The sequence below is a fragment of the Halichoerus grypus genome, chromosome 9 (assembly GCF_964656455.1).
Source record: "Halichoerus grypus chromosome 9, mHalGry1.hap1.1, whole genome shotgun sequence".
Lineage (NCBI taxonomy): Eukaryota > Metazoa > Chordata > Mammalia > Carnivora > Phocidae > Halichoerus > Halichoerus grypus.
The window spans coordinates 39771035-39796404 of record NC_135720.1 but is presented as its reverse complement, the minus strand read 5'-3'; the positions used below and the strand labels follow the sequence as shown (position 1 = coordinate 39796404).

General features: G+C 38.4%; 1 protein-coding gene across 1 annotated transcript in view; it reads left to right on the top strand.

Annotated features, from left to right (window-relative positions):
- The first annotated feature begins 527 nt into the window (after positions 1–527).
- The window catches only part of CLVS2 (clavesin 2), a 63725-nt gene continuing 38882 nt past the window's right edge, over positions 528–25370 (top strand). The window contains exons 1-3 of the mRNA XM_036088780.2: positions 528–2230; positions 2712–3637; positions 14395–14569. Of these exons, the coding sequence (XP_035944673.1) occupies positions 3249–3637; positions 14395–14569 (564 nt within the window). The 5' untranslated portion in view covers positions 528–2230; positions 2712–3248. The remainder of the gene's footprint in view (positions 2231–2711; positions 3638–14394; positions 14570–25370) is intronic.

Here is a 25370-nt window from a genome sequence, read left to right as displayed (position 1 = left end):
ATATTTTATGCTTATTTCCTGAGCCCTGATCCGCACAAGCCTAAGAGAAGAGGGTCAGATGTCATTGGTACACCTAGTGGGTGGCATCACAGGACAGTATCTTTGAGATCAGGGAACCAAAATATACCTGCCTGCCCTTTGCTCAGAAGGAAGATACTACTTCTACCTTCCAAAGCTCGAAGCAAACCTTTCATTCAGATGGAGGTACTATCTCTAGCTTCAAATGCTCCTTCAAGGCTGGGCACCATAGACACTGTACACACAGCCTTGAACAGAGAGTCTGGGAAAAAGGCAGTTCTTGCCTTGCTCCTAAGACATTCAGAAACACAAGAAATCAATGGAGAACTCTCGATATTTGTGAAACCTCTTTATCAAACCTTTTCGTACAGTTCACACGACACAAATTTTCTTCATGTTCTAGAATATTGGCCAAAAATAAATTTTTCAAAAATTTTTGAACTGTGAACCAAATTATTTTAATAGTTCATATTACGTTCAAAATGCTTTTGAAGAGTCATAATTATATGAAGTCCTTGAAGGACCTTATGTGTGTGTGTGTGTGTGTATAATTTTCTGCCTTCCTTAAAGTGTAAATTCCGTGGGAATAATGACTCTGTGTGTGTGTGTGTGTGACGTATTCTCTTATTCTGGTTCTTACTAAACTTTGCATTAATTTAACTAATAAAATGCTAGAGGTCTGCCATCCCTCTTCTTTTTTTTCTCTTTTTGTGAACACCAGTGCTAAAGAACAACAAAAAGTGTGTGCCTATAATCTGAGTGTTCCAATGGTCATCAAGGATGACAAGATTTTCTTATTTCAAGACCGCTTATTCTATCCATAGAACCCAAGATGATACCCCCCACACAGTGGAGCTCAGGAAATATTTGTTGCATTCTGTTGACTTGGATTTAAGACCCCATTCTAGTTTGTAAGCCAAAGTTGCTCTTGGTGACAGGCTCAGTAATACATGCTGTGCTTTGAAAAGAGAAAACATTCCTTTTCTTCAAACCCTTAAACAGTCATGTTAAGCTCAAAGACTCCTGTTCATTTATGATGATTCCGGTATACAGATGTATAAAACTAAAGGGAATGATTGCATGTGTCTCCAGAAATAGTTGCTTTATTATGAGAAGAGAAATGAGTCGAGGGGTGTCTATTTTTCCTTCCTCTGGGACTGTTTGTGTTTTTGGCCCCGGTGCTCATTTCCATTCTCTTCAATAGTAATTCAGCAGCCAGACTTTATGGCTGAAATACTATTCATATAAGTTCCTCCGGAGGTTTAGTCATCAACACAGTTCTTTGAACCCACTCTGGTCTTCTTTTCTAAATTGAACATTTCTGTCAACTACAAATGCAGCAAGCACAAAATATTTCCGTACGCTTTGCACATCAAAATGATCTCCTATGGGACCTAGAAAATGTGTGTTCACGTGAATTACCATCCACAAAGGCTACTCGCCGGCCGCTCTGGGGTCTTGCACACAAAGGGTGAGAGAGGGGCGTGGGGAGACTGCAAGGCCAGGTGATGCCCGCTCGAGTAGCCTGCCCGGGAGTGCCGACAAGGAGAAGGCTAAACTTGGGGCTCAGGATATTTGAATGCCGCGGAAATTGCCGTCCTACCCAGCCGAGTCAGGGCGAGAGGAGCGGGGTGCGTGCGCGAGCTGAGTGAGCGCTTACGTCGCCGCTCGATCTGTGCTGGGATAATTAGAGAGGAGTTGGGCTGAGCCGAGTCCTCTTTTAGCCGCGGCAGCCGGAGCCGCAGCAGCAGCCTCAGCCCGGAGGGGCGCGCCTGACTCCCGCCGCCCGGCGCGCACGGGGAGAGGCCCGCGCCCCGCAGCAGCAGCCCCGCCGAGCCCACCGCCCGGCCGCGCGGGCGCACAAAGGCGGCGGCCGCCCGCGTGGCCTTCTCCATCCAGGCATTGGAACCCCGCTCCCTCCCTTCTCTTCTCCCGGGGACGCGAATGGCAGGGCCAGGCGAGGACCTGGGACGCCGGTGGCCCTAGCTCCGCACCCCCACCCCCCTGCTGGGAGAGGCAGCGGGCTGCTGGCGGACGATGTGGTCACGGCTGCTCCCCAGTGCGTCTTCGGCCCGGGTCCCGGCTGCCGCCCCTCCTCTCTGCTCGTGCCATCCCACGGAGAGGAGTTGATGCGGCTGTCGCCGCCGAAGCCGGGGCTGATGGATGCCAGGGAGTGCCGCATTGCTTAGCGTCCCCGCCTCCGGCTTTGCTGGTAGGAGCCCACTGCTCTTCTCTCTTGCTTTGGGGTTTTATAGAAAAGGTAGAGACATTTTAATTTTATTCTCCACTCCTCTACCTTCTCCCCCCCCCCCCGCCCCGCCCGCCCCCAACCTCGCATTTGAAACGTATGTTGTGAGAGAGATCCCCCTCCTTCCTGCACCCCCCCCCCCATAATTCCGTTGAAATAAAGAGCTAGAGGAAGGCAGAAGTTGCGGGTGGGGCTGGAAGGGGGGGAAGCCCACGCTGGTGCCAACGCCACCAGAAACCCTTCTGGTGCCTTCTGAGATCACGGTGTATCTAGGAGGGGAGGAGGGAAGGTACGCTATCTGCAGAGTCTCCACCTAATTAGATCATAATCATTTTAAACAAAATCTTACAAATGTCTTTTAAAAATAGCATCTTTGAATAAGCAGAAGGAAAAATAAGCTCCTTTCCCCCCTCTTTCCCTTTCTCTCTTTTTCTTTCTGGCAAAGACGCTCTCTCCCCGCCCTGGAGCTCAGCGCTGAAGAGCCACCTTATTATTAATCAGAATTCCCATCGTTATCCCTGGCAGGCGCATCCTTCAGTAGGGACCGCAGAAGCATCACAGAGCTGGGGCTGAGATGTGCGTGGGGGTTGTTTTTGTTACATCTTGGAAGAGAAGAGGACAGTACCAAGATCAGTGCCAAGCGTGCAGGGTGGGTTTAGGGGTGTTTTGTTAGGACTGAGGAAGGACAAGGAGTGTTGGGCCCGCCAGAGGTCCACATCTCTTTAGAGGAAAGGGAAGAAGGAACCAAAGTGACGCGTTGTTTTTAAGGGGTGGGAAAAGAAGTTTATACCCCCCAGAAAAAAGCTGCGGGAAAGCAGGAGCAACAGGGTACTAGTCTGGACACCAAGACAAATAATTTCCTGTACAGAAGAGGAAGCAGGCTGCAGTGAGGTCCGGAGGCCAGCGCGTGGTGGTGGCAAAGGCCAGGTTTGTTGTGGGACAGTCAGCAAGAGGAAGGGAAGGTTCCGGAATAAGCAGAACAATGACTCATTTACAAGCTGGTCTCTCTCCTGAGACCCTGGAGAAAGCTCGCTTGGAGCTCAACGAGAACCCAGACACACTGCACCAGGACATCCAGGAGGTGAGGGATATGGTCATCACCAGGCCGGACATTGGCTTTCTGCGCACAGATGATGCCTTCATCTTACGCTTCTTGCGGGCCAGGAAGTTTCATCACTTTGAGGCCTTCCGCCTCCTGGCCCAGTACTTTGAGTACCGGCAGCAGAACTTGGACATGTTCAAAAGCTTCAAAGCCACTGACCCTGGCATCAAGCAGGCACTGAAGGATGGCTTCCCTGGGGGCCTGGCCAATCTGGACCACTATGGCAGGAAGATTCTAGTCCTTTTTGCAGCCAACTGGGATCAGAGCAGGTAAATCCTAAATTCAAACTTGTCCTAGGGATTCTTTTACTCTCCCATTTTCCAGAGTTTACCCTGAGTAGTGTCATGGTTTTAAAGCTTTGATGTGTTTGTTTATTTGGCTGGGGGAAAAGAGAAACTGGAACTACAAAATGAGGTCTGGTGGGCATCCTCAGGGATGGGAGAAGGCTTTTATTTCTACCTTTGAAACTCTTACTTTGTGAGCACCTAGTTTCTACTGCAGCTCTAAATGCTTCCTGAACCCTAATATTGTGCTGCAATCTAAATCATTCAACTTCTAAATAAAGCTGCTAAATTTTTCACCTCTTGAGTAAGTTTACTATTCTGTGGAGAAATGAGGATGAGAATGGAGACAACTTTTCCTCCCTCCCCTAATGCAATTCTTAAACTAGGTTCATTATCATCATCACCATCACAATCACCATCACCATCATCATCATCATCATCATCTGTCTCCTTAGTACTGAGGTTTTATTTTTAAAGAATAGCCTGGCATTCAACCAAGATCAAATAGTTTTGTTGCTTGGGAACTTTTCTGCTTGGTGGTGTGTAGATGAAAGAATAATATGATGTGTGTCACTTCAATGAACAGGAAGAGTTGTACCCTCTGCCGCTGAGCATGCCTACTGACACTGAAAATAAAGGCTGACTGGTATGCTCGTTCTACACCTGTCACTAATCTAAAGAATGTGTTTTCTGTCTGATGTGATTTTTCATCTTTTGTAAGCAAGTGGAAAATGTTCAGACATGTCAGTTGGTAGACTTTTGGAGTTCTATTGCTTTTTAATGGAGGAGAAATTATATTCTTATTTCATCTACATTATAACAGAAGAATGCAGAGAAGAACTATTCCACTTCCTCAATCAAAATTATTTTCTCAGACTGAAAGACATAAAAAATTATGAAAGGGTCTTGGGTAAGGTAGTTTCAATTAAGTTCAAAGCTAAATATATTTCATGGAACTTGAAAATGTTACCAGAACTATGAATCATGAGGAGCTGGTTGTCATAACATTGGTGTATTTTTAGTTCTGTGAATGGTGACTTTTGATGCATCTGGTTCGTTGAAAACATCTCTGGAACAATTGTAAGAGACTTTTACAGTTACCGAGAAAGCTTATTGATCTTATGGTTTTCTAGAGAGGCTTCTCAGACTGTTGAAATCTTACAATGTAAGTGAATATTTTTAACAAGTTTTTACTCTTTAGTCACCTGTTCCCTGTAATTCTAAGTTGAGAACTACTCTGATTTCTTTTAGGTAAATAAAAAGACAAATTACTACTTAAGGAATCATAAAGCTAAGAAACTTATAGAGTTAGCTATTGAGGGGGAATAGAGGTCTATTCCTTATTTTGGTTACTTGCAAAGATCTCACTCTACTTTTTATCAGGTGGCAAAGTTTAAAGGCCCATGAAATGCCATCTTTTGACCACAATTCCTCTTTAAGAAGTTTTCAATTTTTTTCCCATCTGAGATGTACATTGTAGGGTCATGCAAACCAATTATTGTGTATATCAAAATTGAAAAAAAAAAAAACTATCCAAGAAGGAACATAATCCATATGTCAGTTAGACTGGCATTTTATTTATTGAGCTACAGTGAAATGGGTGCTGTGGAAATTTTATATTTAAACATATCTCAGGGTCTGTCAAAGATATCATTAGAGAGGCAGATTGCATTCACAGAGACATGCATGTATATCAGACTTTTTTCACTTATTTTTATAAGTTAACTAATATTCACACTGATTTATAAGCCTAATTAAGATGAAAGTCACTTATAGTTCTCATCTATATGGGAAGCTGATTACTCCAGATTTACTAAAGAAACTGTTTTAGTTGTCTGTCTTATTTTTCATATAAAGGATAGGTTACTAGTAATGAAAATCTATCTCCTTGGAAATCTACAATGAGAGATGATTTATTAATTGGCATATAAAATTATTTGTATTAAAACTACACAAAAATCCTAAACATTAAAATTTCATGTATGTGAAGTTAAAAATGAGAAGCTATGTCCTGTAAAAATACTCTATCTGGACCTATAGGCTAAAAATTATGAATTCTACTTCTGCGGTTGGAAACAAACAGGTATAATCAAGAAGTTATACTATGTCAAGATCAGAAGGCATACAAGTTATTTAGAGCTTGTCTAAAATTCTTCCTATATTCTTAGAAAAAAAAATCAGATCTGCATATATCAGTAACAAGGACTAGTGGATAAGCAGCCCTATCCTCCTGACATATTCTGTAAACTTCTATCATTGAGATATGTGCATAAGAACTGCTCTGAAGCATGTAGGATGGTTTCTGGCAGTTTCTTCCTCTAGTATCAGGATGTCACCAGCCCCTTTCCTACCTTGGGTCTGAATCCCTTTCCTTTCTACACTCTGCAGCCTCAATTCTTATCTGACTTGAATTTTCACAAAGTCTGTGCCACCTTCCCTCAATGTTTCCCATACTACCGTTCTGTTAGGTGGATCTGCCACATGCCAAATTCTCTCGGTCCCCACGCCTCTCCCGTTCTGTGAGTCAGATCCTGCTCTCATCCTGCCAGACCAAACAACCTGGGTCTCTTGAGAAGACTGCACATCTGATCACAATTCTGACCACCTTCCTTGAGTTGTTCTGTGAATTGCCTGGCTTTTAACAATCTTTTTTTTTTTTTTTAAGTAGCGTTGTTTTAAGAAAGTAAAATAGCATTGTTTTAAAGAGACAATAGGTGGGAACGTCCAGGATTACACAGGGAAATTCCAGAAATGAGGTAGAAGAAAATGTCCCCTTTATTTCAAAACAGCTTATTTCCAACTTCCCAAAAGGGAAAGCAAGATTTTTTTAATCGAATTTTGAAAAAATTTTGTAAAGACCTCTGAAATAACTAATTTGTATAACAAAAAAGACTAAGTCTTATGTTATATTTATAATAGCACATGATCTAGAGTTATTGCTAGTTGATATTTGTTGAGTTGAAGTGAGTTATGCATTTAAAAAAAAGATTCTAAGTAGGAAGTTATCTGATGTATACTTTCTCCTGTGTGAAATTTGTAGGACAGTTTTCTGTGCTCCTCAGGAGACTAGCAACAGTAAATGTGTGTGAGATGGTGATTATAAATAAAATAGTGTTTCTTTATACTGCAGTGTGGTGCAGGTCAGTTTCAGGTTATTGCAAAGAATTGGACCATTTCCAAAGCTTTTATAGGAGACATGGAATCTTCAGGAAGACTAAGGTAAAATAAAAATATTTACAGTGTACCTGCCTTCTAACATACCTAAAAAATAATTGAAATACTAGAATGTCAAAATGACTTTCAATGTGGTCTGTGGTTTTTCTAAAAAGGATAGAACAGGGTCAGATGATTTATTACATTTGTTGAGCAGTCTATACCTTGGTAAAGATTCATACAATTTTATCTCATTTCTTTCAGATTGTCTAACATAATTTCTGAAAACAAGAATAAATTCCACAAAATTAAAAACAACTGAACTCTTACACCACATCGCTAAGATGCAGTAGTCTTCCATGCATTATATGCTGTGTTTCCTTCCTGAATGATAGTGCCCTGCTTAGGACTCAGCAGATACCTTCAAATTGTCCACCTGATTGCAACAATAGAGTGTGAGGATAATGTAACATGAAGCTAGAAGAGATCATACTATCTTAAGAAAAGGAAGCTTGGAATTAAAGTAGAGACCGGTTTAGACTCTGGAGCATAGGAGCAGGTATCTGAGAAGTTGAAATTCACTGGAACATACTTCCTGTGAATATTCATGAGTGAATTGGGCCCCTGAAACATAATGATGACATGCATTCTGATAGTTGGCCTGTAGGTCATAAGTAGTATTTTACTTCATTAGAATTATAAAGTAGTTCTCTATACTTTTGTACATCAAACAAGCATTTATCTGGAATCTGACTAATAACCATTAGAAAACAATTAAATACAGCTAAACCAAAATGATTCCTAATATAGTGGCAATTTTGAAGCACTGACCATCTTGCACTATGTTTGGCTTGTCATGATAAACATTGATGATCACTTATAGTATTGAAGCTGTGGAAGGGATAGAAGACTGGCAGGTCAAATATCAGGCTATGATTCTCTAGCTTATCCTGGAATTTGCCTAAAAAACATATTATTGTCAGTTTGTTTATTCCTATTGTGTGGCTTTTTCATGAAAAAGAAAATAATGATATTTGCAAGTTCTGATTGACTTGTGAATATGCTCCCATGTATTAAAATAACGTGGTCAGTCTCCAAATTAAAAGAAGGTTATGTTGATAATAAATTAACATTTTAAACAGCCATAGACTATACAAGTTTGTTTTAATCCCAGCCACAAAGTTTCATTCTTCTCTGGAAGTGCACTAAAATAAAATAAAACAAAATAAAGTAAAAATTACTAGGAATAGTCAAGGGCAATTAACTATATAATTAGGGAGAAACACTCATACTCAGTAATCTTAAAACAAACAAACAAACAAAAGAATATAGGCTTAATTTTTTTAAAAAAAGATTTTATTTATTTGACAGAGAGAGACACAGCGAGAGAGGGAACACAAGCAGGGGGAGGGGAAGAGAGGGAGCAGGCTTCCCGCCAAGCAGGGAGCCCGATTATAGGCTTAATTCTGAGGCCAGATTTTTGAAGACTTCTTGTCTCAGTTTATTAAAGTTTACTTATATTTATTTAAATATGTTTCAATTTTTTGTTTTACAGTGTTTTATATTGTGTCAAGGTCAGGAATCCTTACCCTTCAAATCCTGGAGGCATCTTGTGCTGTGTTATGGTGGATTTTGAGATTCAGTCAGAACTGGAAATGGCAAGCGTCAATTCCACAGGACTTCTGTCCCGGCAGAGCTTCCGTATTGCTTCCTTATAAGGAGGCTCTTTTCATAAATATTCTGGAAACTGCAGGTTATTCCAAACTATGCCCTTGGTTCATACCATGGAAAATGGGAACGAAAAAAAAATTGTCCTGAGAAATGTTAGTGGAATATTGGAATAAATCTCTGGAAAAAATAGGACGGTCTCTAGAAACTGGGGCAATTATACAGTAATTAGTGAAATAAACTTGAAATAACAACGAAGACCAAGAATGCCAACCTTAAAGTAGGATGTTGATGGGGTTTGGCATGAACCGGGCTATTTTCATATTTTAGATATGCAACTTTAAACAAAGTTGAAGAGAAGCAAAGGGTTTGAGGTTACTGCACTGAAAGGAGGCCTCAAAAGAAATGATTAAAGATATTTTAAAACAAGCCAACAGCTAGTAAATTAATGTTATCCTAAGCGAATGAATTACATTTCCTCCATTCTGGGAAAGGTTGAGCTCTTTTATATCACAGAGAGCAGGTGCATATACTTTACTAAGATAATAAACAGCACTCCTGATGTGGGGTGGGGGGAAGGATGTCCCTGTATGTCAGGTCTTTGTAACATCAAATAACAAACTGAGCAAAGAGTACTCAATTCAAATCATTTTTTAAAAAGTACGCCTGAGTCAAGCATTTGTTACATACATAGAAATTTAGTAGGTGCCAGGGGCAAATGAAGACATGTAACATATTCTTTGTACCATCAAGGGGCATATGACCTCTGGGAAGAAAAAAACATGAGGCGCTAAATAACTACCAGAGAGGTTGTAAGTGCTTAATGGGGGTACAGCACTTTGCCTGTGCTCGAAGTTCAGGGCCAAGGGGCAGCTGCGGGCTCCTCAGTGTTGTGCAGAGAGAACATCGCCTTCTCCGTTAACAGAATTTAACCTTTTATTGTTTCATTTTAATTCATTAATTAATTACTTCATTTATTCATTCATTTAAAACACTTTTATAGCATGTGTGATGTGCCAGGTATTCTTCTAAGCCCTTTACAAGATTAATCTATTAAATCTTTATCACAATCCTACAAGGCAGGTCCTATTGATATCCACATTTTGCAGATGAGGAAGCTGAGGCTCTGGGCAGTTGAGTATCTCACCCATGACCATACAACTAGTAAGTGAGTTGGTCAAACTTTTTGTGTGCGTATAGACAGTTACCGAAAGGAGTCTAGTGAAAAACAAATCTACGGGAAAGAATTCCATCTAACGTTTAGAAAATCTTGACCGAACATCAGAATAGACCATTAGAAAGTTCAGTTGCTGGAATAAATCTCCGAAGACAAAGACTGCACTTAGCAGACCTTTGCTGAGAGTATTCTACCCTCAAAAGAAGAGTTGCCTTTCTGATGTTTGCATTTTTTCCAGCACAGTTCTACTTTATTTTGTTTTGTTTTATTTTATTTATTCTGATGTCAGTAGGTGCACATTGTTTTACCTTTTTTTCTCCAAAGAAAGACATTATTCCTGTAGATGTTTCATTTTCAGTGATTCACTTGTTCTCACTCACCTACATTCTCACAGCAGTAAAACTAAAGCAAGGCTCAGACAGTTAATCTTCTGTGCTCAGTGATATAAGCCAGACAGATGATTATTTCAGAGTTCATATTTTCTCTAGGGTTTGTAGATCTCTCCTCTTCCCATTCAGACTCTTAGGAATGTCTTCTCGCCTTTCCTTCCCCAAAACCTGCTGCTGGGGCCAGGTTGGAGCTTGCCCTGTAACCTGGCAAGGTGACATGTTGGTATTGACTTCCGATCTGTCTTCTGACACACATGCCACAGAGACCTGAAAAAGCAGAACAGCTATTCATTAGACTGTGTTCTAGGTATGAGGTAGCATGGGAGTGCAAAGAAGTCAAGTGTCAGAAAGACCCGGCTTCTCATCTAGGCTCCCCGCTTTACTCCCAGGGTAATTCTGGGCAAACCATTCAAATTCTCTGAGACTGTGTCCTCATCTCCAAAATAATAGGAACAAAGCCAGCATAGAGACTTTGAGCTTGTTTTGAGATTAAGATAATGCATTTGAAATTGCCTTGGAAATCTTAAACGATTACACAGATAGAGGTATTATTATTATTACCACTCAGTAATATAAAACACCTAGATAGGTTCATCAGCTTTAGCGCTAAAGATACCCCGAGGCATTAATAGAGGCAATTCTTTGCCGTTGTCTTTCCCCTCAGCACCTTTCTAATAAGAAGTGCTTGAGACATGAGAAACATGGCTTAATGAAAACTGAGGGGTGGGGGTAGCCTTAATGAAGAATTTAATAACGGCTGATTGATTTAGTGACAAAGGGAAATTGCTTGTTGTTGTGCTGTTCAATGCGATGCCCAGATGCCAGTTTTTCCTTGTCAAGCTGAAAGAAAAGGTTGGGGAATGGGAAGGAAATGACCTGTTTGTGATTTAGGTTGCTCTTTGCGTGGATTGTAAGTTGTAGAGGACGCCACTCTGTAAGCCCCAGGACAGCACAGGTCAGTCAGCACCCCCAATCCTTGCATGGCCAGAGGCAAGAGAACAAGCTTCCCTGCTCTTGACTGTATCCGTAGCAAATAGGAGATACAGGTGTCCGTCTTCTCCATACGGTTTTTACATATTATCGGAGCTCTGCTGTCTTTCAAGAGCAATGGTCTATATAGTCTGGCGTCCCGGTTGTAAAATCCCTTACTGTTGTTATTATTTCTTCTTACTACCTGCTATGCATCATCCCCTCCAAGTTGATTTCAGATGCAGGCTTTACTTAATGCTGTTTTGAGAAGCACAATCAAGAGTCGAGAGCTGCATTAATGTGCTAGTTTGTTATTTATGGCTTTCTTCCAACATACAAGGGAAGAATAGCAATGGTGGAGCTCCTACAGTTAGGAGATAAACCTCAAACTCGAGCATAGTTATTGTAATGGCCTCAGGTTTGTAGATTATAACAGTTAAAAATAATTTCAAAGAGAAGAATGAAAGTAGGATTCCAGAAGATGTAAAATTCATAAAATCCTCCATTTCTTTGGAAGATATTTGACAGACTTTAGCAAGATCTCATGTAATAATGTTCTGCTTATGAAGAGCCTGCTGAGCTGCTAATGGTAGTAATGAGACATGTTTGACAACAGAGGACTGGAGTGTCAAGAGTGGTTTTGACCTGCCCTTTGAATGCGGTTAGCTAAGATGTTTTAATGTTTCTTTTCTTCAATTTGGACATCAAAATGATTTATATAAGGATCATTTGATTCTCCTTTTGAAGAAAGATAATAAATTTAAAAACTTGGTGAAATTTGCTCTTGAAAACTTGGCAAAGCTGCTTTTCTTCATCTCTGATCATGGGATTTGCCTTATTGTATTTCCTTGGGAATAATGATATGTCTGTAAATTTTTCTCTTGATTTGACCTCAGTTTTGGAAAACCATTCTTAAAATGTGTTATTTAAAACAAATTGCCTTTTGATGTCTGCCTTTATTGGTGCTATGGTTTATTCTCACTGGATATAATACATCATCCTTCCAAAGCTGATTTCAGAGTCAAGTTTTTCTTAATGCTATTTTGGTATTATTAATGCTGTTTGGTGTTCTTATGGGTAACATAAGAATAATCATAATGGGGAGAAATTCTAAATTGGACTTTTCTAATTAAAAATTAGAAAAATTATTATTATGAATTTCAGGAATTAAAATGATATTTTTTTAAACAGGTCTCCAAATTTAAACCAGAAATGTAGCCTTCCTCCTCCATCTTTCCAGTCTGTGTAGGTTTATAGGCTTTTTGTCATAACACTGTGTTAGGCTATTATATTCATAGAGGAGATAGGCCAGCCATGGAGTGACAAATAAGGTATTCAACCATACATATTTTATAGATTTAAAGACAAATAGGTAATAGAACTCTACACAAAATTTTATTATCTTACATATTCAGGAAGTATTTGGGGATGCCATATCTTTATGCCTGTAAGATAGGCTGTATACCTTCCAAGGTTTAAAAATAATCTCTTGATCCTTGCCTTTTATAAGAGTAATAAGCTATCTAAAGATCATCATTAATTTTTAAGTATAATGTACAAATAGCCTTTAGTTCTGATTATATCCTGCTTAGTACACTATGTCTATGGTTACCATTACAATAAAAAGTATGCTCTGTATCTATTCCAACCAACATTTACTGAGCACTTGCTGTATACCTAGCACTGTGGAATTGCTTTCCCCTGAATTGTGTCTTTAACTTGCCTCCCCTGCCCCCCACGGCCAGTGAGATCGAGTAAGCTAATCATAGGTACTTCCATTTTTTCATATAACGGAACTGAGCCTCAGAATTATAGATCAATGGCGTGTCCAGGACCACACTGCTAATGAAGGACAGGGAAGAGATTCCATCTTGAAGTCTTCTGACACCGTGCCGTAGGCTTGAGTAATGCTGGGATCCCAAAGGGATTCTATTCCAAACTACTGATTTTACAGATAAGGAAATGAGACCCAGAGCAAGTGAAAAATCACCTGAAGTTCCTTTCTGGACTACTATGCTTTCTCCATTCACCTCCAAATGTTTCTAGGAGTGAAAAATAGAACTACTCCCTCATATGTACTCACTATCTCACACTGTCTTCATCGAAGGGATTTCTACCCCTAATCTACCAGCCTTCCCCATCCCACCTGTTTCCTGAGGTCAACATTTCTTTCTCTAGCTTTTGCTAGATGTCTCCACCTGAATATCTGAGGGGAAAAAACTTGAAATGTTAACATTTTCATAAATTTGGTGATTCCTCTTGAAATGCTGGAATCCCCTTCTTGAATAACCATTTCATTTTCTTCTCAGCTCTGACTACATTACCTCCTTCACTTACTTGAACTTAGGATCTGTGTGTTTTTGACTTTGGAATTTTCCCCCTTGAGCTTTCTCCTCAGTTTAGGATCTACTTTTTCAGATGTTTACTTGATATATCTTTCTGGGTGTACTACATACTTCTCACCAATACTACAATGGGCTTTATTCCAAGCTCTACATTTCCAGATCATCCAACTGTACCCTCTTCTTGCATTATTGATTTTGATGAAAGATTTTACCATTTATTCAGGCTCTGAAGCTAGAAAATCTTTGTGTCATCTTTTACTCTTCCTTCAATCTTAGTCTCTGTGTCTAATTAAGTATTACATTTTAACAAATTGACCTCCAAAATACTTCTCAAATTTGGCTTTTTTATTTTGCTCTTTGTTCTGTTGCCTTCGCTGAGGCAGTATCTTACTCTAATTAGTGCCTTGGCACTCTAGTCTACTCCCATTCTACAGGAACGTAAGGAGCATTCATTGGGTTCCTACAATGTGCCAGGCACTGTGCTAAGGTGCAAGGCTGAAAAAGATAAAGACTCAATCCCATATCCTTCTTTCTTTCATTGCATCTTTATGATATTAACTCCATATGAGTAATTAAAATCTGCTGACATTTTTAACCATAGCTGTTTACCCTAGTGTTCTTGTTTATTGGTGGAACTCCTTCAAATCTCATTCTCAACTTTTCCAAATGTGAAGGTGTGAAATGTCAATATTACTGAGGGCATTCTTGAGCTGCTTCAAAAAATACCATGCCTAGTTTTCAGGATAGGTGAGATGAGATTTTAGAAAATCATAGGAAGGCCTGGAGGTAAAGGAAATGGTTGTAAAATATGAAACAAAATATTTTCAAAAGCATTTTAGTTTGTTTGGGGAGAATACATGTTAAATTCTAATATGTCCCTGGAGTGCCAAATAAATTTCCTCTTGGAAGAAGATTTCTAAACAAAATTATCTTCAGACTCCTGAGGTATTTTAAAAGGAATTTTCAGTGTGCTAAACACTTTCTATAGCTTTGACAAAAGTGGTTGTTAGATTTAATGCAGTCCATTTCTGTTGCTGATAGGTACACACTGGTGGATATTTTGCGTGCCATCTTACTTTCTTTAGAAGCTATGATTGAAGATCCTGAGCTTCAAGTGAATGGATTTGTTTTGATCATAGACTGGAGTAACTTCACCTTCAAGCAAGCCTCCAAACTTACACCAAGCATGCTGCGATTGGCTATTGAAGGCCTTCAGGTAAAAATTGACAAATTACCCAGTTTCTCAGTCTTTCGTGTTTGACTTCTCTTATCTAATGTGTTAGAATGACAAAATGTCTTACTTAAAGAATAATAAAAACATTTTTTTAAAATAGTTTTTAAGCACCGACACTAAAACACTAACTGGACAAAGGATTATAGAAGAAAAGTTGAAAGATATGGACCTTTTAATAGATGGGGTTTGTAATACTAGGTACAAACCTCACTATGTCTAAGCATAAATGTGGGTGATGACCTGAGATTTTTATCGTGATAATCAGAACAAAGAGCACATTTTGGATTTTAATTATTAGCTATTTAGGCTTTTTTGTTTTGTTTCTTTTTCTTTTTCTGTGTATATTAATTATTAGCTAAGTATTTGTTTTACTATTCCACTTAACCTCCTGAATTAGGGATATGATCATTAATATCTTCATGTTGCCCAAAAAGCTGTTAGAAAAGCAATCAATCAATATGCATTTTGATATCTAAGATTTGGAATCACTGTTTTGAATTACTTCTCTAGACTCAATTCGGGTTTTTGTTGTTGTTGTTTTGGTGGAAGGGCCATCACATGGAATTGACATAGGAATGGTGCTTCTTCCAGTGAACGACTCTTAACTGGTTCGGAACTATAAAGTGGAAAATCAATTATTAGTTAGTGACATGTCATAAACCTACTTTTTAAGTTTTAGGATGTCCTTCCACTTTCTGTGGTTTGCTTTACAGTACTTTGTATATAATACGTATGGAATAAATCTTAAATTCTTTACCAAATTTGCAAATTAACTCTTGAGTGGTATTAGTTACTATTCTCTGTATATTCAACATGTATCTTAGAAGTTTGCAAGTCAACAGTTAATTTTTGTAACTTTTACCGCTGAAAATATCACTTGTTTTAAAATGACTAATTATATCTTTGTCATTCATTAGGCCAGAATGCTAGACTTTATTTTTTCATGTTGAATAGCCAAAATTATCCAGATCTCTGTTCCATAGTAATTTCTGACTGTGTCTGTAGGCATTTAAATTGATGGCTGATGACTCACTAAAAATGGTCCATTTCTCCAGGCAGCAGGACAATCTTAACCAAATTGAATTCACAGTTTGGATTTTGCCCCTGAAGTGAATAAGGCACACTGATCCTTTTTCTCTGCATAGCTTTTTCCTGATGCAGGTTTCCTGACTTGCTCTGGGTGAGTCAGCGGTGCTCCTGTCTTAAACAGCATCTTTTTTAAAACTCCATAGAGACAGTTAATAGGGGTTGAGAGAGGACACAGGATAAGCATATTTGGAAATGCATTTTTCATGTGGAATCAGTCCTAATTCTGCACTATTGCCAGCAGTGTGTAAAGTGTCCTTCGCTTTATAAAGAAAATTGGTTACCACAACCATGTTACTTAGCACAGAATGGTAATCTAGCCTTTCATAATTGTTTTATCTTTTTTTTTAAAATTTAACTTGTCATCTTTTTTTTGCAAGATGGATAGGCTAGGCCTTCAGCTACAGGAAGAACTGGAGAACTCATATTATTTGTAGAAATTGAAAAAAAAAACAAACCACCTCAAGAATAGACTCAGTATCTTGTTATTTGCTAACTTACATGCTTTATGGAGTCATTCAATAGTAGCGTTATAAGTCAGTCCAGGAGGGAGAACTGACAACCGGGACATGTTTGGGAGCTTCCCCATTAGCCATGGCCACAACCCGAATTTCTTTAAGTGCTAAGTGTCAGCAAGATAGGAACTACAGTCAGTTTAAATCTCTGTGTTTGTGTTGGAGAGAGAAGGATCCCCTCCTCAGGTGGGGACCTGTGCTGGCTGCCTTGTTTCTTTCTATTCCCCATGAAGGTATCAGACCTCTTTCCTTTCTCCCAGGACCCAGACTGAGGAAGCAGGGTTGATTTCCCCCAGTTGTGAACTGGGAAGCCACTTAAAAGAAAGGAAATCTTTATGGGGAATAAATTTGACATGTTACTAATATTTATTTTATTTTTAAAAAAGATTTTGTTTATTTATTTGAGAGAGAAAGAGACAGAGACAGAGCATGAGCTGGTGGGGGAGGGGCGGAGAGAGGAGGAGAAAGAGGGAGAGGGAGAAGCAGACTCCCCACTGAGCAGGGACCCCCCTCCCGACTCGGGGCTCCATCCCAGGACCCTGAGACCATGACCTGAGCTGAAGGCAGATGCTTAACCAACTGAGCCACCCAGGGCCCCTGTTATTAACCTTTAAACTCAGTTTTTCTCCAGTTTGGATTGATTTTTAAATGCTCTGTATCTATGTGTCTATCTTGTGTCTATGTTTATATCTATATCTAGATTTAAAAAAATAGTAATTCCAAATAAGAATAGAAGATGTGCTAAAAATGTTCCATTCACTGAGACAAGCATGATTTCCTAGTTTGTCTTCTACTGAAGTAACATTTTGACTTTTCTAATCATTCTTCTGTTTTACTTTGCATAAGCTCTGTGAGAGACATTGTTGCCTTGATCCATGTTTCATGCAAAGCATCAATAAACTTTTTTTTGAGATTAACATAAGACCAAAAAAAGGTTTGAAGTAAGATATGTATGCAATTTTAGGTTGCTAAACACAACTACTACCATCACCAAGACTACCAGTACTACCACAATAGTAAACACCTTCCAATGAACCCAGTCAGGGAAATTAAGAGATGAGGATATCTTTAATAACTCATCGATAATTTATATCATGCTATAATCTTGCTATAATATGTTACTTTTATTCAGGCAAACATAAAAAAATACTCTAAGGAGTTGAAGTAAAAATGAGAAAGGTCATCAATGGGTCTAGTGCCAGGAAGAAAACTTACTTTAATGATGTATATTATTAATGGGATGAGGCAACTGTGCTTTGAAGAGGCCCCATCTCTTTTCTTCTTTAGGTATAACCTATCTAAATGCACACACCAACCCCCTTTTTCTCAAGCAAGAGTATTTTGAGTGATCTGGCTAGAGATAGCACCTGAAACCTGGGAGAAAGACACATAGACCATTGCTTTTAAGACCTACCTATGATCAAAGTGCAAGGTTAATAGGGAGATAATGTGGAAGGGTGGAAATAGAATAGGCTTTAGAGGCTGATAGGCCTGGATTTGGATGACAAGCCTGCTACATACTAAATACTCGGGCAAATTACTTACCTTGTTTGAATCTCAAGTCTATTCATTTATACCAATTTTAAAGTATTAAATTAGAAATGATAGATCTTGTACCTAACAGGTGATGGCCATGCTCAAAGTAATTGATATGGATAAGCTTATTTGGCAGGTGACATATTTTTCTGCATGTGTGCTGGTTTTCTCACAATTCAGTGACTACTTAGACTATTTAGACTTAAAGCTGATCAACTTTGGGATCTGAATAACATGATCTTTTGCTTTTAGTGCTTAGGTTATCAGTACACAGATTGCATTTTTTTTTTTTTTTATCACTTCACTGTGTGGTTAAGTAGCATCTAGATATTTTCATGTTAGGTGCCAAATAAAATATTTTTTTCATGTTGGAAGCCAAATGAAAAATGAGATTGTTTTACCTAGTGAAAATTAATCTTTGTTTTCTTGGGGAGAAACTCCAGGCACAGTTGGAAAGGTGGCGATTGTGGGGATATCCTTGGCCTGGAAGGATGAACAAGAGTTTGCTAAGTGGACAAGGATAGGAAGAACATTTTGGACAGGAAAACTTTGGGGAGGTGCTTTGAACAAACATACAGCTGTAAAGCGTTGAAGGTACATGATAAATCTGTTTTCAGGTGGCTAGACCAAGAAGTGAATTGAGGCAAATGACCAGAGGATGAGCCAAGAAAGGCTGGCTGAGAACTGTTTCAATGGGATGGAGGATGGCATTCTATGTGATTTGTCCTGTGTTCTCCAGACATGGGGAGGTTTGGGACAAGCAAGTGACCTGATCACTCCTTTGTTTTGGAAAGATCTCTTGAGTAGAAGAAAGGACTTGGACAGAAGGATGGAGAAGTTAGATTTAGAGAGCCCCCATACTACCATGGACTAACTATATTGATCTCATTTTGTAGGACAGGAAATGAAACTTCAGGGTGTTTAGGAGAGTTAACCAAATTTTCTCAAATGACATAAAGGTGTGAGTCCAGGTTGTCTGACTCCAAAGACCAGTGTCTCTCCTGAATCTTGTTTCTATTGTTTCCAGGACTGTGTTTAAGAAAAAGTGGGTAGGCTCAGATTATAGTAACTTCGCTCCCCCATGCCAAATCCTCATGCTATGCTACGAGTGAAATTTGTTTTTGGGTTAGGGAATACAATTCTAACTAAAGAAGTCACAATGGCTGACCTATGGCAGAACGATTTTCTTCTTCCTGGTGAAAATCCTCCTTGAGTAATTGCCAGCCTCTCAGTTCCCTGTGATAAAGGCCAAGTGAAAGGCACTTTTCCGTAGCCAAAGAGAACTTTTATCAATACAACCACAGATTGATAAACCACTCATGATATTGGTCCAAGGCAATTCTGTACGATTTCTCTGTGCAGAATCTGTAAACACATTTTTAAACAAAAGGCCTCAAATATTTTTACCAACATAATGTAGTTCCTTGATAGATAAGAGGCAACAACAGATATTTTTGTGGAAATAAATTATTCAGACTTCATTGGAAAGAAACAAGAAAGAAAATTATCTTGCTACTAATAAGAAGTTAATTGATTGGGGTAGTCATAGTAACAGGAAGCATCTTAGAAAATCAATACAAGATTAAGTGGTTGTGACTTGTAGCCCTGGGAAGCCAATTAAAACATGAAATATTTGGAAATACCTGGAACAGTTTAGACTGTTTGAATTTACAGTGAAACAATGTTCTTTTTAATATTTCTTGTCCTTCTTCTATTTTTATTTTTTTCTCATAAAATATGAGCATTCTTAAAACTCTTTAGTAATGAAAAACTCAAACTCTTATGAATCCAGAATCTCTTATTTGTCATTTTTTTTTTAACTTAAAACTAACGGTACCTGTGTTGTTCATTGTTCTTCAGATATATTTATCTGCTTTTCCCTCTTAGCTCTGTCCTGCTGTGTCTCAGTGCTTTTGTTTCACAATTTCACAGGAATCCCCAAACTCCATCTGCTGAAAAGTACATAATGTAGTCAAGGCGCGGCTCGCTGTCAGGAGGTTTGGCTATAACAAGGAACTGAATAGCTCTTTGAGTTGCTACATAAAACTCAGATGTCAGGGCCATCACAAAATGCCTAAATCAGTGCCAGATATTTTAAGAGCCCTTAATAAATAGGACTTGTGAAAGAATAAAGAATATGTAATCAATCTACAGTACTTAATGCCAGCCCTTTCTTCGGTCTAAAGGGTCTAGTGTTAGGAGCAGCCACCAATCTGTTAGCTCTGGGAGCTCTGGTCATTCATGTGGAAGGCAGACAGCACTGCTTCTACAAATTCTGGCTCTGACTGTTTGGAAGCCCAGTCCTACAAGGGGGAGCTTGCCAAAAGCAGAAGACATGCTAATGACTTGGAACATCACTGTCCAAGGCTAGCGGGTGAGGAGCCCCATTAACTTCAGTCCAGCATTAGTTTGTGCAGTCCTCTAAATCCTATCCACAATTTCTGGCAGCTTCCAAATTGTGTGTGTGTGTGTGTGTGTGTGTGTGTGTGTGTGTGTGTGTGATGGTTAAGAGAGAATATCAAAAAAGAACTCAGTGAGACATTGGGTAAATTAGAAATTTGTAATAAAACAAAAGGTCTCTGTGCTTTGCAACAGTGTTCTTTGCAATGGTTGTTAACCTGCCAATAGTGTTCAGGCTTAAAATGCTTTGGACAGTAGCAGAAACTTCTTGCATTCAAGCTACCTTGTAAACTTAAGGCAGCATTATGGTGCATTGATGGGAGAGGGCTGAAACCATGCCTATCTTTTTAAAAAATGAACACAGATTCATGAACTGTATTCATTCAGACAGCCTGAAGGTGGGAGCATTTATTTCCACATTTTGTATGCACAGGCAGAACCATATTGAGAAACAGCGACAAGGGTAGTGTGTAAAAAAAGTGACATTTTTTTCATCACATGCATAGCTGTCTGAGCTAAGTGTGCTTCCTTTCAGTTGTTACTTAACCTAAAACAAATGAGTGAAACCCTTAAAGTTGCTTTATTTCATGGTGTGAGAATGTGGTGGTTTGGCTGAGAGGTTTCGTTCCCAGAAGTAGGACGTTGGAAGTCTTTTTAAAAGCTGACAATAGGCATGTAAAAGCTATATATAATATTCAGTTCAGCAAGCGGGCTAAGGATTATATAACCTTTGATAGTGGGCTAGGATAATTCTGTGTATGTATATATGTACATATATACATATAAATGTCTATATATTACTATTTTTTTCTGGCATTACAATTGCTATTTTATGTTTTGATTAGCAGCTAAATCTGTTTAAAATGTCTAGTTGTAGGAAGTACGTGTCACCCTTGACAAAAAATGAAGAGATGGGTGCTCTAGAGTTACTTAACACATACTTGCTGACTTAAAGTATTAGTAATCATCAATACAATTTAATACCTCTACACTTCAATTTAATACCTCTACACTACTGAAGGAGAGTGTATTTGCCTCAAATAACCAAATAATTGCAGTGACAAAAGGGAAAGAAGCAAATAGCAATCATTTGGTCTGAGTCAGTGAGATAATGATAGATGGATAGAAAGTAATTATCTATAATGAAAAACTGAACGAACCATATGAGCTGCTCTGCATTTCATTTTATTGGCTATGTTTAGACATGTCCTTAACGAGAGAACAAAAAAGATGAGTAAGTGCAAGTTCTCTTTTATTCTTTTTAGTAGCAATGCAAATGCATCTTGATATGTCCTTCTCCCCCAGTGGAACTTTATTTTTTCACTCTCCTCAGTTCCGAAGTGCAAAATGTGAACAGCCACTTATCCTTTCAAAAAATTAGTTCTGATGCAATGGAATACTATTCAACCTTATAAAAGAAGGAAATTCTGCCTTTTGCAGTAGTATGCATGAACCTGGAAACATGCTAAGTGAAATAAACCAGGCACAGAAAGACAAATGACTGCATGATCTTACTTACATGTGGAATCTAAAAAAATTCAAATTCATAGTAACAGGAGTAGAATGGTGGTTATCAGGGGCTGGGAGGTGAGGGAAATGGGAGATACTGGTCAAAGGGTACAAACTTTCTGTTATAGATGAATAAGTCTGAGACCTAATGTATAGTTTGGTGACTATAGTTAGTAACAATGTACTGTATTCTTGAGATTTGCAAAGAAAGTAGGTCTCAAGTGTTTTTACCACACACGCCCCCACACACTCACCCCTCCCCCCCCCACACGGTCATTATGTGAGGTGGCAGATGTGTTAATTAGCTTGACTGTGGCAATGATTTTACAATGTGTGTATATAACAAAACATGCTGTGTATCTTAAATATATACAATTTTTACCTGTCGATCATATCTTAATAATGTTGGGAAAAGATTAGGACCCTAATATCATCAGATTTTTGTACAGATGTTGATAAAATTGACATGCTTATTTTTCAAATGTTTAGTCATTTTGCCTTCATAAATATAACTTCAGGTACATCTAAATCAAACATTTTTGAAATCTCAAACAAAGGTGTCATTTTTGTTTTCATAAATTTTCAAAATTCTGCTACCATTTTTCCAGAATCATGGAGGTGAGTGATTCTTTTGTCTCATCTATGGGTAACACTCTTGTTATATTTTCTTAAGATTGACCTGGAAAGAAGATACTCTTTATCCTTCATTATAACTGTTCTGAAGATCTGTTTTTTTAAATTTTATTTTATTTTGTTATGTTAATCACCATACATTACATCATTAGTTTTTGATGTCTGTTTTTAATGGGCTTAGTTTTCTGCACATCTGCAATTGGAGAAACTACAACAAACTCATAGTAGGAGTGCCTCCTAGACTACTATTTGATGCACAATTAATAACAGTGTGTGCATGTGTTTTAAAGATTTTATTTATTTATTTGAGAGAGAGAGAGAGGAAAAAAGAGGGAGATGGGGTAGGGGCAGAGAGGGGGGACAAGCAGGCTCCCCGCTGATCAGGACCCTGAGATCACCACCTGAGTCGAAGGTAGACGCTTAACCGACTGAGCCACCCAGATGCCCCAACAATGTGTTTCTATAGCTTAAAGTCAACTGCATTTTTGCAAGATCCCAATTAGTTCAAATTTTAAGATGTGGGTGAGTGTGAGGTAGTTATGTAACGTAGTAATAGCTGCTATAACAAACAAACCAAAATGTGTACATTGATTCAATCATCTTTCCATGAAGTCCAATAAGGTGCTTCTCCTAGTGAGTCAATGACTATGTTCCTTCCACCTTGTTGCCCTGCCATTTTCTAGGTATAGTTTTCAGGTCACTTTGCTCAATTCCATTCCATTTTCCTATAAGGTAAAAAAGTATGGAGGATTACACATTTTTCTATGGGCCAGACCTGAAAACAGTGCACATTGCTTTCTTTCAAATTTTATTGGCTAGAAAACTCAGTCAAGTAGATACCCGTAACTACAAAGGAAGTGAAGAAGTGTAGTCTAGCTGTGATCCTAGGAAGAAGAGGAATGGTGGACATCTTGTATTCTCTTTCACAAAACTGATTCCCTAAAATAACTTTTTTTTTTAATGTTTGCTTATGTTCTCTGAAAGGAAGAGGTGATAATTAGACAGTGTTTCAAGGAAGTGTAATTGCTACATTCAAGCACAATGGATAAGTGCATCTTTCCTACAATCCATTCTCTGTACTGACAGCAGTCTCTGCACCTGGCTAGTTTTGCCTAGATAAGGGGGTTGGTAATTTCTTTATACCTGGTCACTATAACTATATGTCTACAAAGGTAACATGGCGGTGATTCAATCAGTTCAACTTTCCTAAGATGAGTATTTCCAAACATCCTGAATTTAAAGGAAAAGCTAAATAATTTCTCCATAGTCTTAAGATGGTGTCCAAGACAACTATAGTGATATTGTTGCTTTAGCTTAAAGTGAGAAATCCGCTGAATTTGGGACTTCATTTTCATAAAATGAGAATATGACTTTTTTAAAAGTGAGAATGAGAATACATTTTTTAATGAGGTGACTTAACTTGAGAAACTCCTAGGAAAAATTATTAGCTACTAAAACACTGAAAGGATTCCTACTATACAGTCTTGTTGTAAAGATTTAGAGAATGGAATCTCTGTCAAACCAGGATGTAGAGTCCACCAGCATCCAATATTTATCAAGTGCTTTAAAAACCAGTTGGAGTTTTACTTATTGTTTAGTCACACAGGGAATACATGCAGAAGTCAGTATAATTTTAGTCAGTACAGAAATTAATAAAGTGAAAGTTACATCATTAGTACCTAGTTTTTTAATCATATTGTGTACTGTAAGGAAGCCACTTTCCTCTTGAAGGTATTCTAGGAGCTCTTTATTTCATGTTATGATTTTTACCTATCTCAAACTGCCATCTCAGAAAATTTTAAAATTTTACTTGTGTTATGTTAACTGTTTCTTGGAGTTCATTTCTTCAAGTCTTTGCATTTTTTCTAGTTTTTGTTGTTGTTGTTTGGTTCGTTGGTTGTTTGTTTTACCTGGAAGAGTACAGGGGGGTAAAATGTCAGAGTATTTGAATTCTTTTAAATGTGTTTGTTCCATTTCCATTTTGGTTGATAGTTTTGCTAGATATAGAAATACAAATTCAAAATAATTTTCCCTCAGTGCTTTGAAATCATTACTTCATAGCTATGAAACAGCCATTATTTTTGATAAGAAGCCTGATTTCAGATAAGTCCTTGTTGCTTTGTAGGTATTTATATTTTGTAAAAGATTTTAGTATCTTTCTTCATCTTTGGCATTTGCAAGCACGCACTTAGAAGCAGATCTTTTATGTGTCTACCAGACCATAATGACATATTTTTATTATTCTTTCAGTTGGAAAAACAAACATTTTTATTATTCTTTCTTCTGAATTTTTCTCTGATCCCTTTTCTCATATTCCTATACTATGGACTTTGTATCTGTGGCCTTAATCCTTTGTATATCATAATGTCTTATGATCACATGTATTTATTTCTTAAACTTTTTAATTTTATTTTGAGGTCATTGTAGATTCATGTGCAGTTTTAAGAAGTAGTACAGAGAAATCTCATGTTTCCCTTGTGGTAATGTCTTATAAAAATACTGTACAAGCTCACAACTGGATGTTAATGATGATGTAGTAGAGAATGAAAGTCCTGACTGCTCACTCACTTTTCTCCAACCACCAGAGTGGGGGGTGGGGTGCCTCATAACAGCCTGGAAAAGGTGCCATTCTAGACTTCCCTCTCACCCTTTGTTGGTGTGGGTGGTGATTAGGTCACATTTTTTCCTTTCCTTCCCTTCCCTTTCCTTTCCTTTTCTTTTCTTTTCTTTTTTCTCCCCTCCCCCCCCACCCCCGTGGTGTATGGCTGGAGTAGCATAGTTATAGCCTAAAAGTTTTGAATGTTGTGAGTGTGCACCTTTCCTGGTCCTTTGCCCAGTGAGAGCAAACTTTTGTTAGGGTTTTTTTTGTCTGTGCCCACTGGAATTTCCAGTTGGCAGTTTCCTGAGCTCTAAGTCTGAGATATATGAGGCAAAGTCAAACCCAGGGTATTTACCCAGGTCATTGTTTGGATCCTAAGGTTTCTAGCTGGTGTGCTTTCACCTTTCATAGTCTTCTTATGTTTTTTTTTATGTGTAATGCCCAGTTTTTTAAGTTATATTCAATGGGAAGAATAAGGAAAAGTATGATTATCCCATCTTCTTTG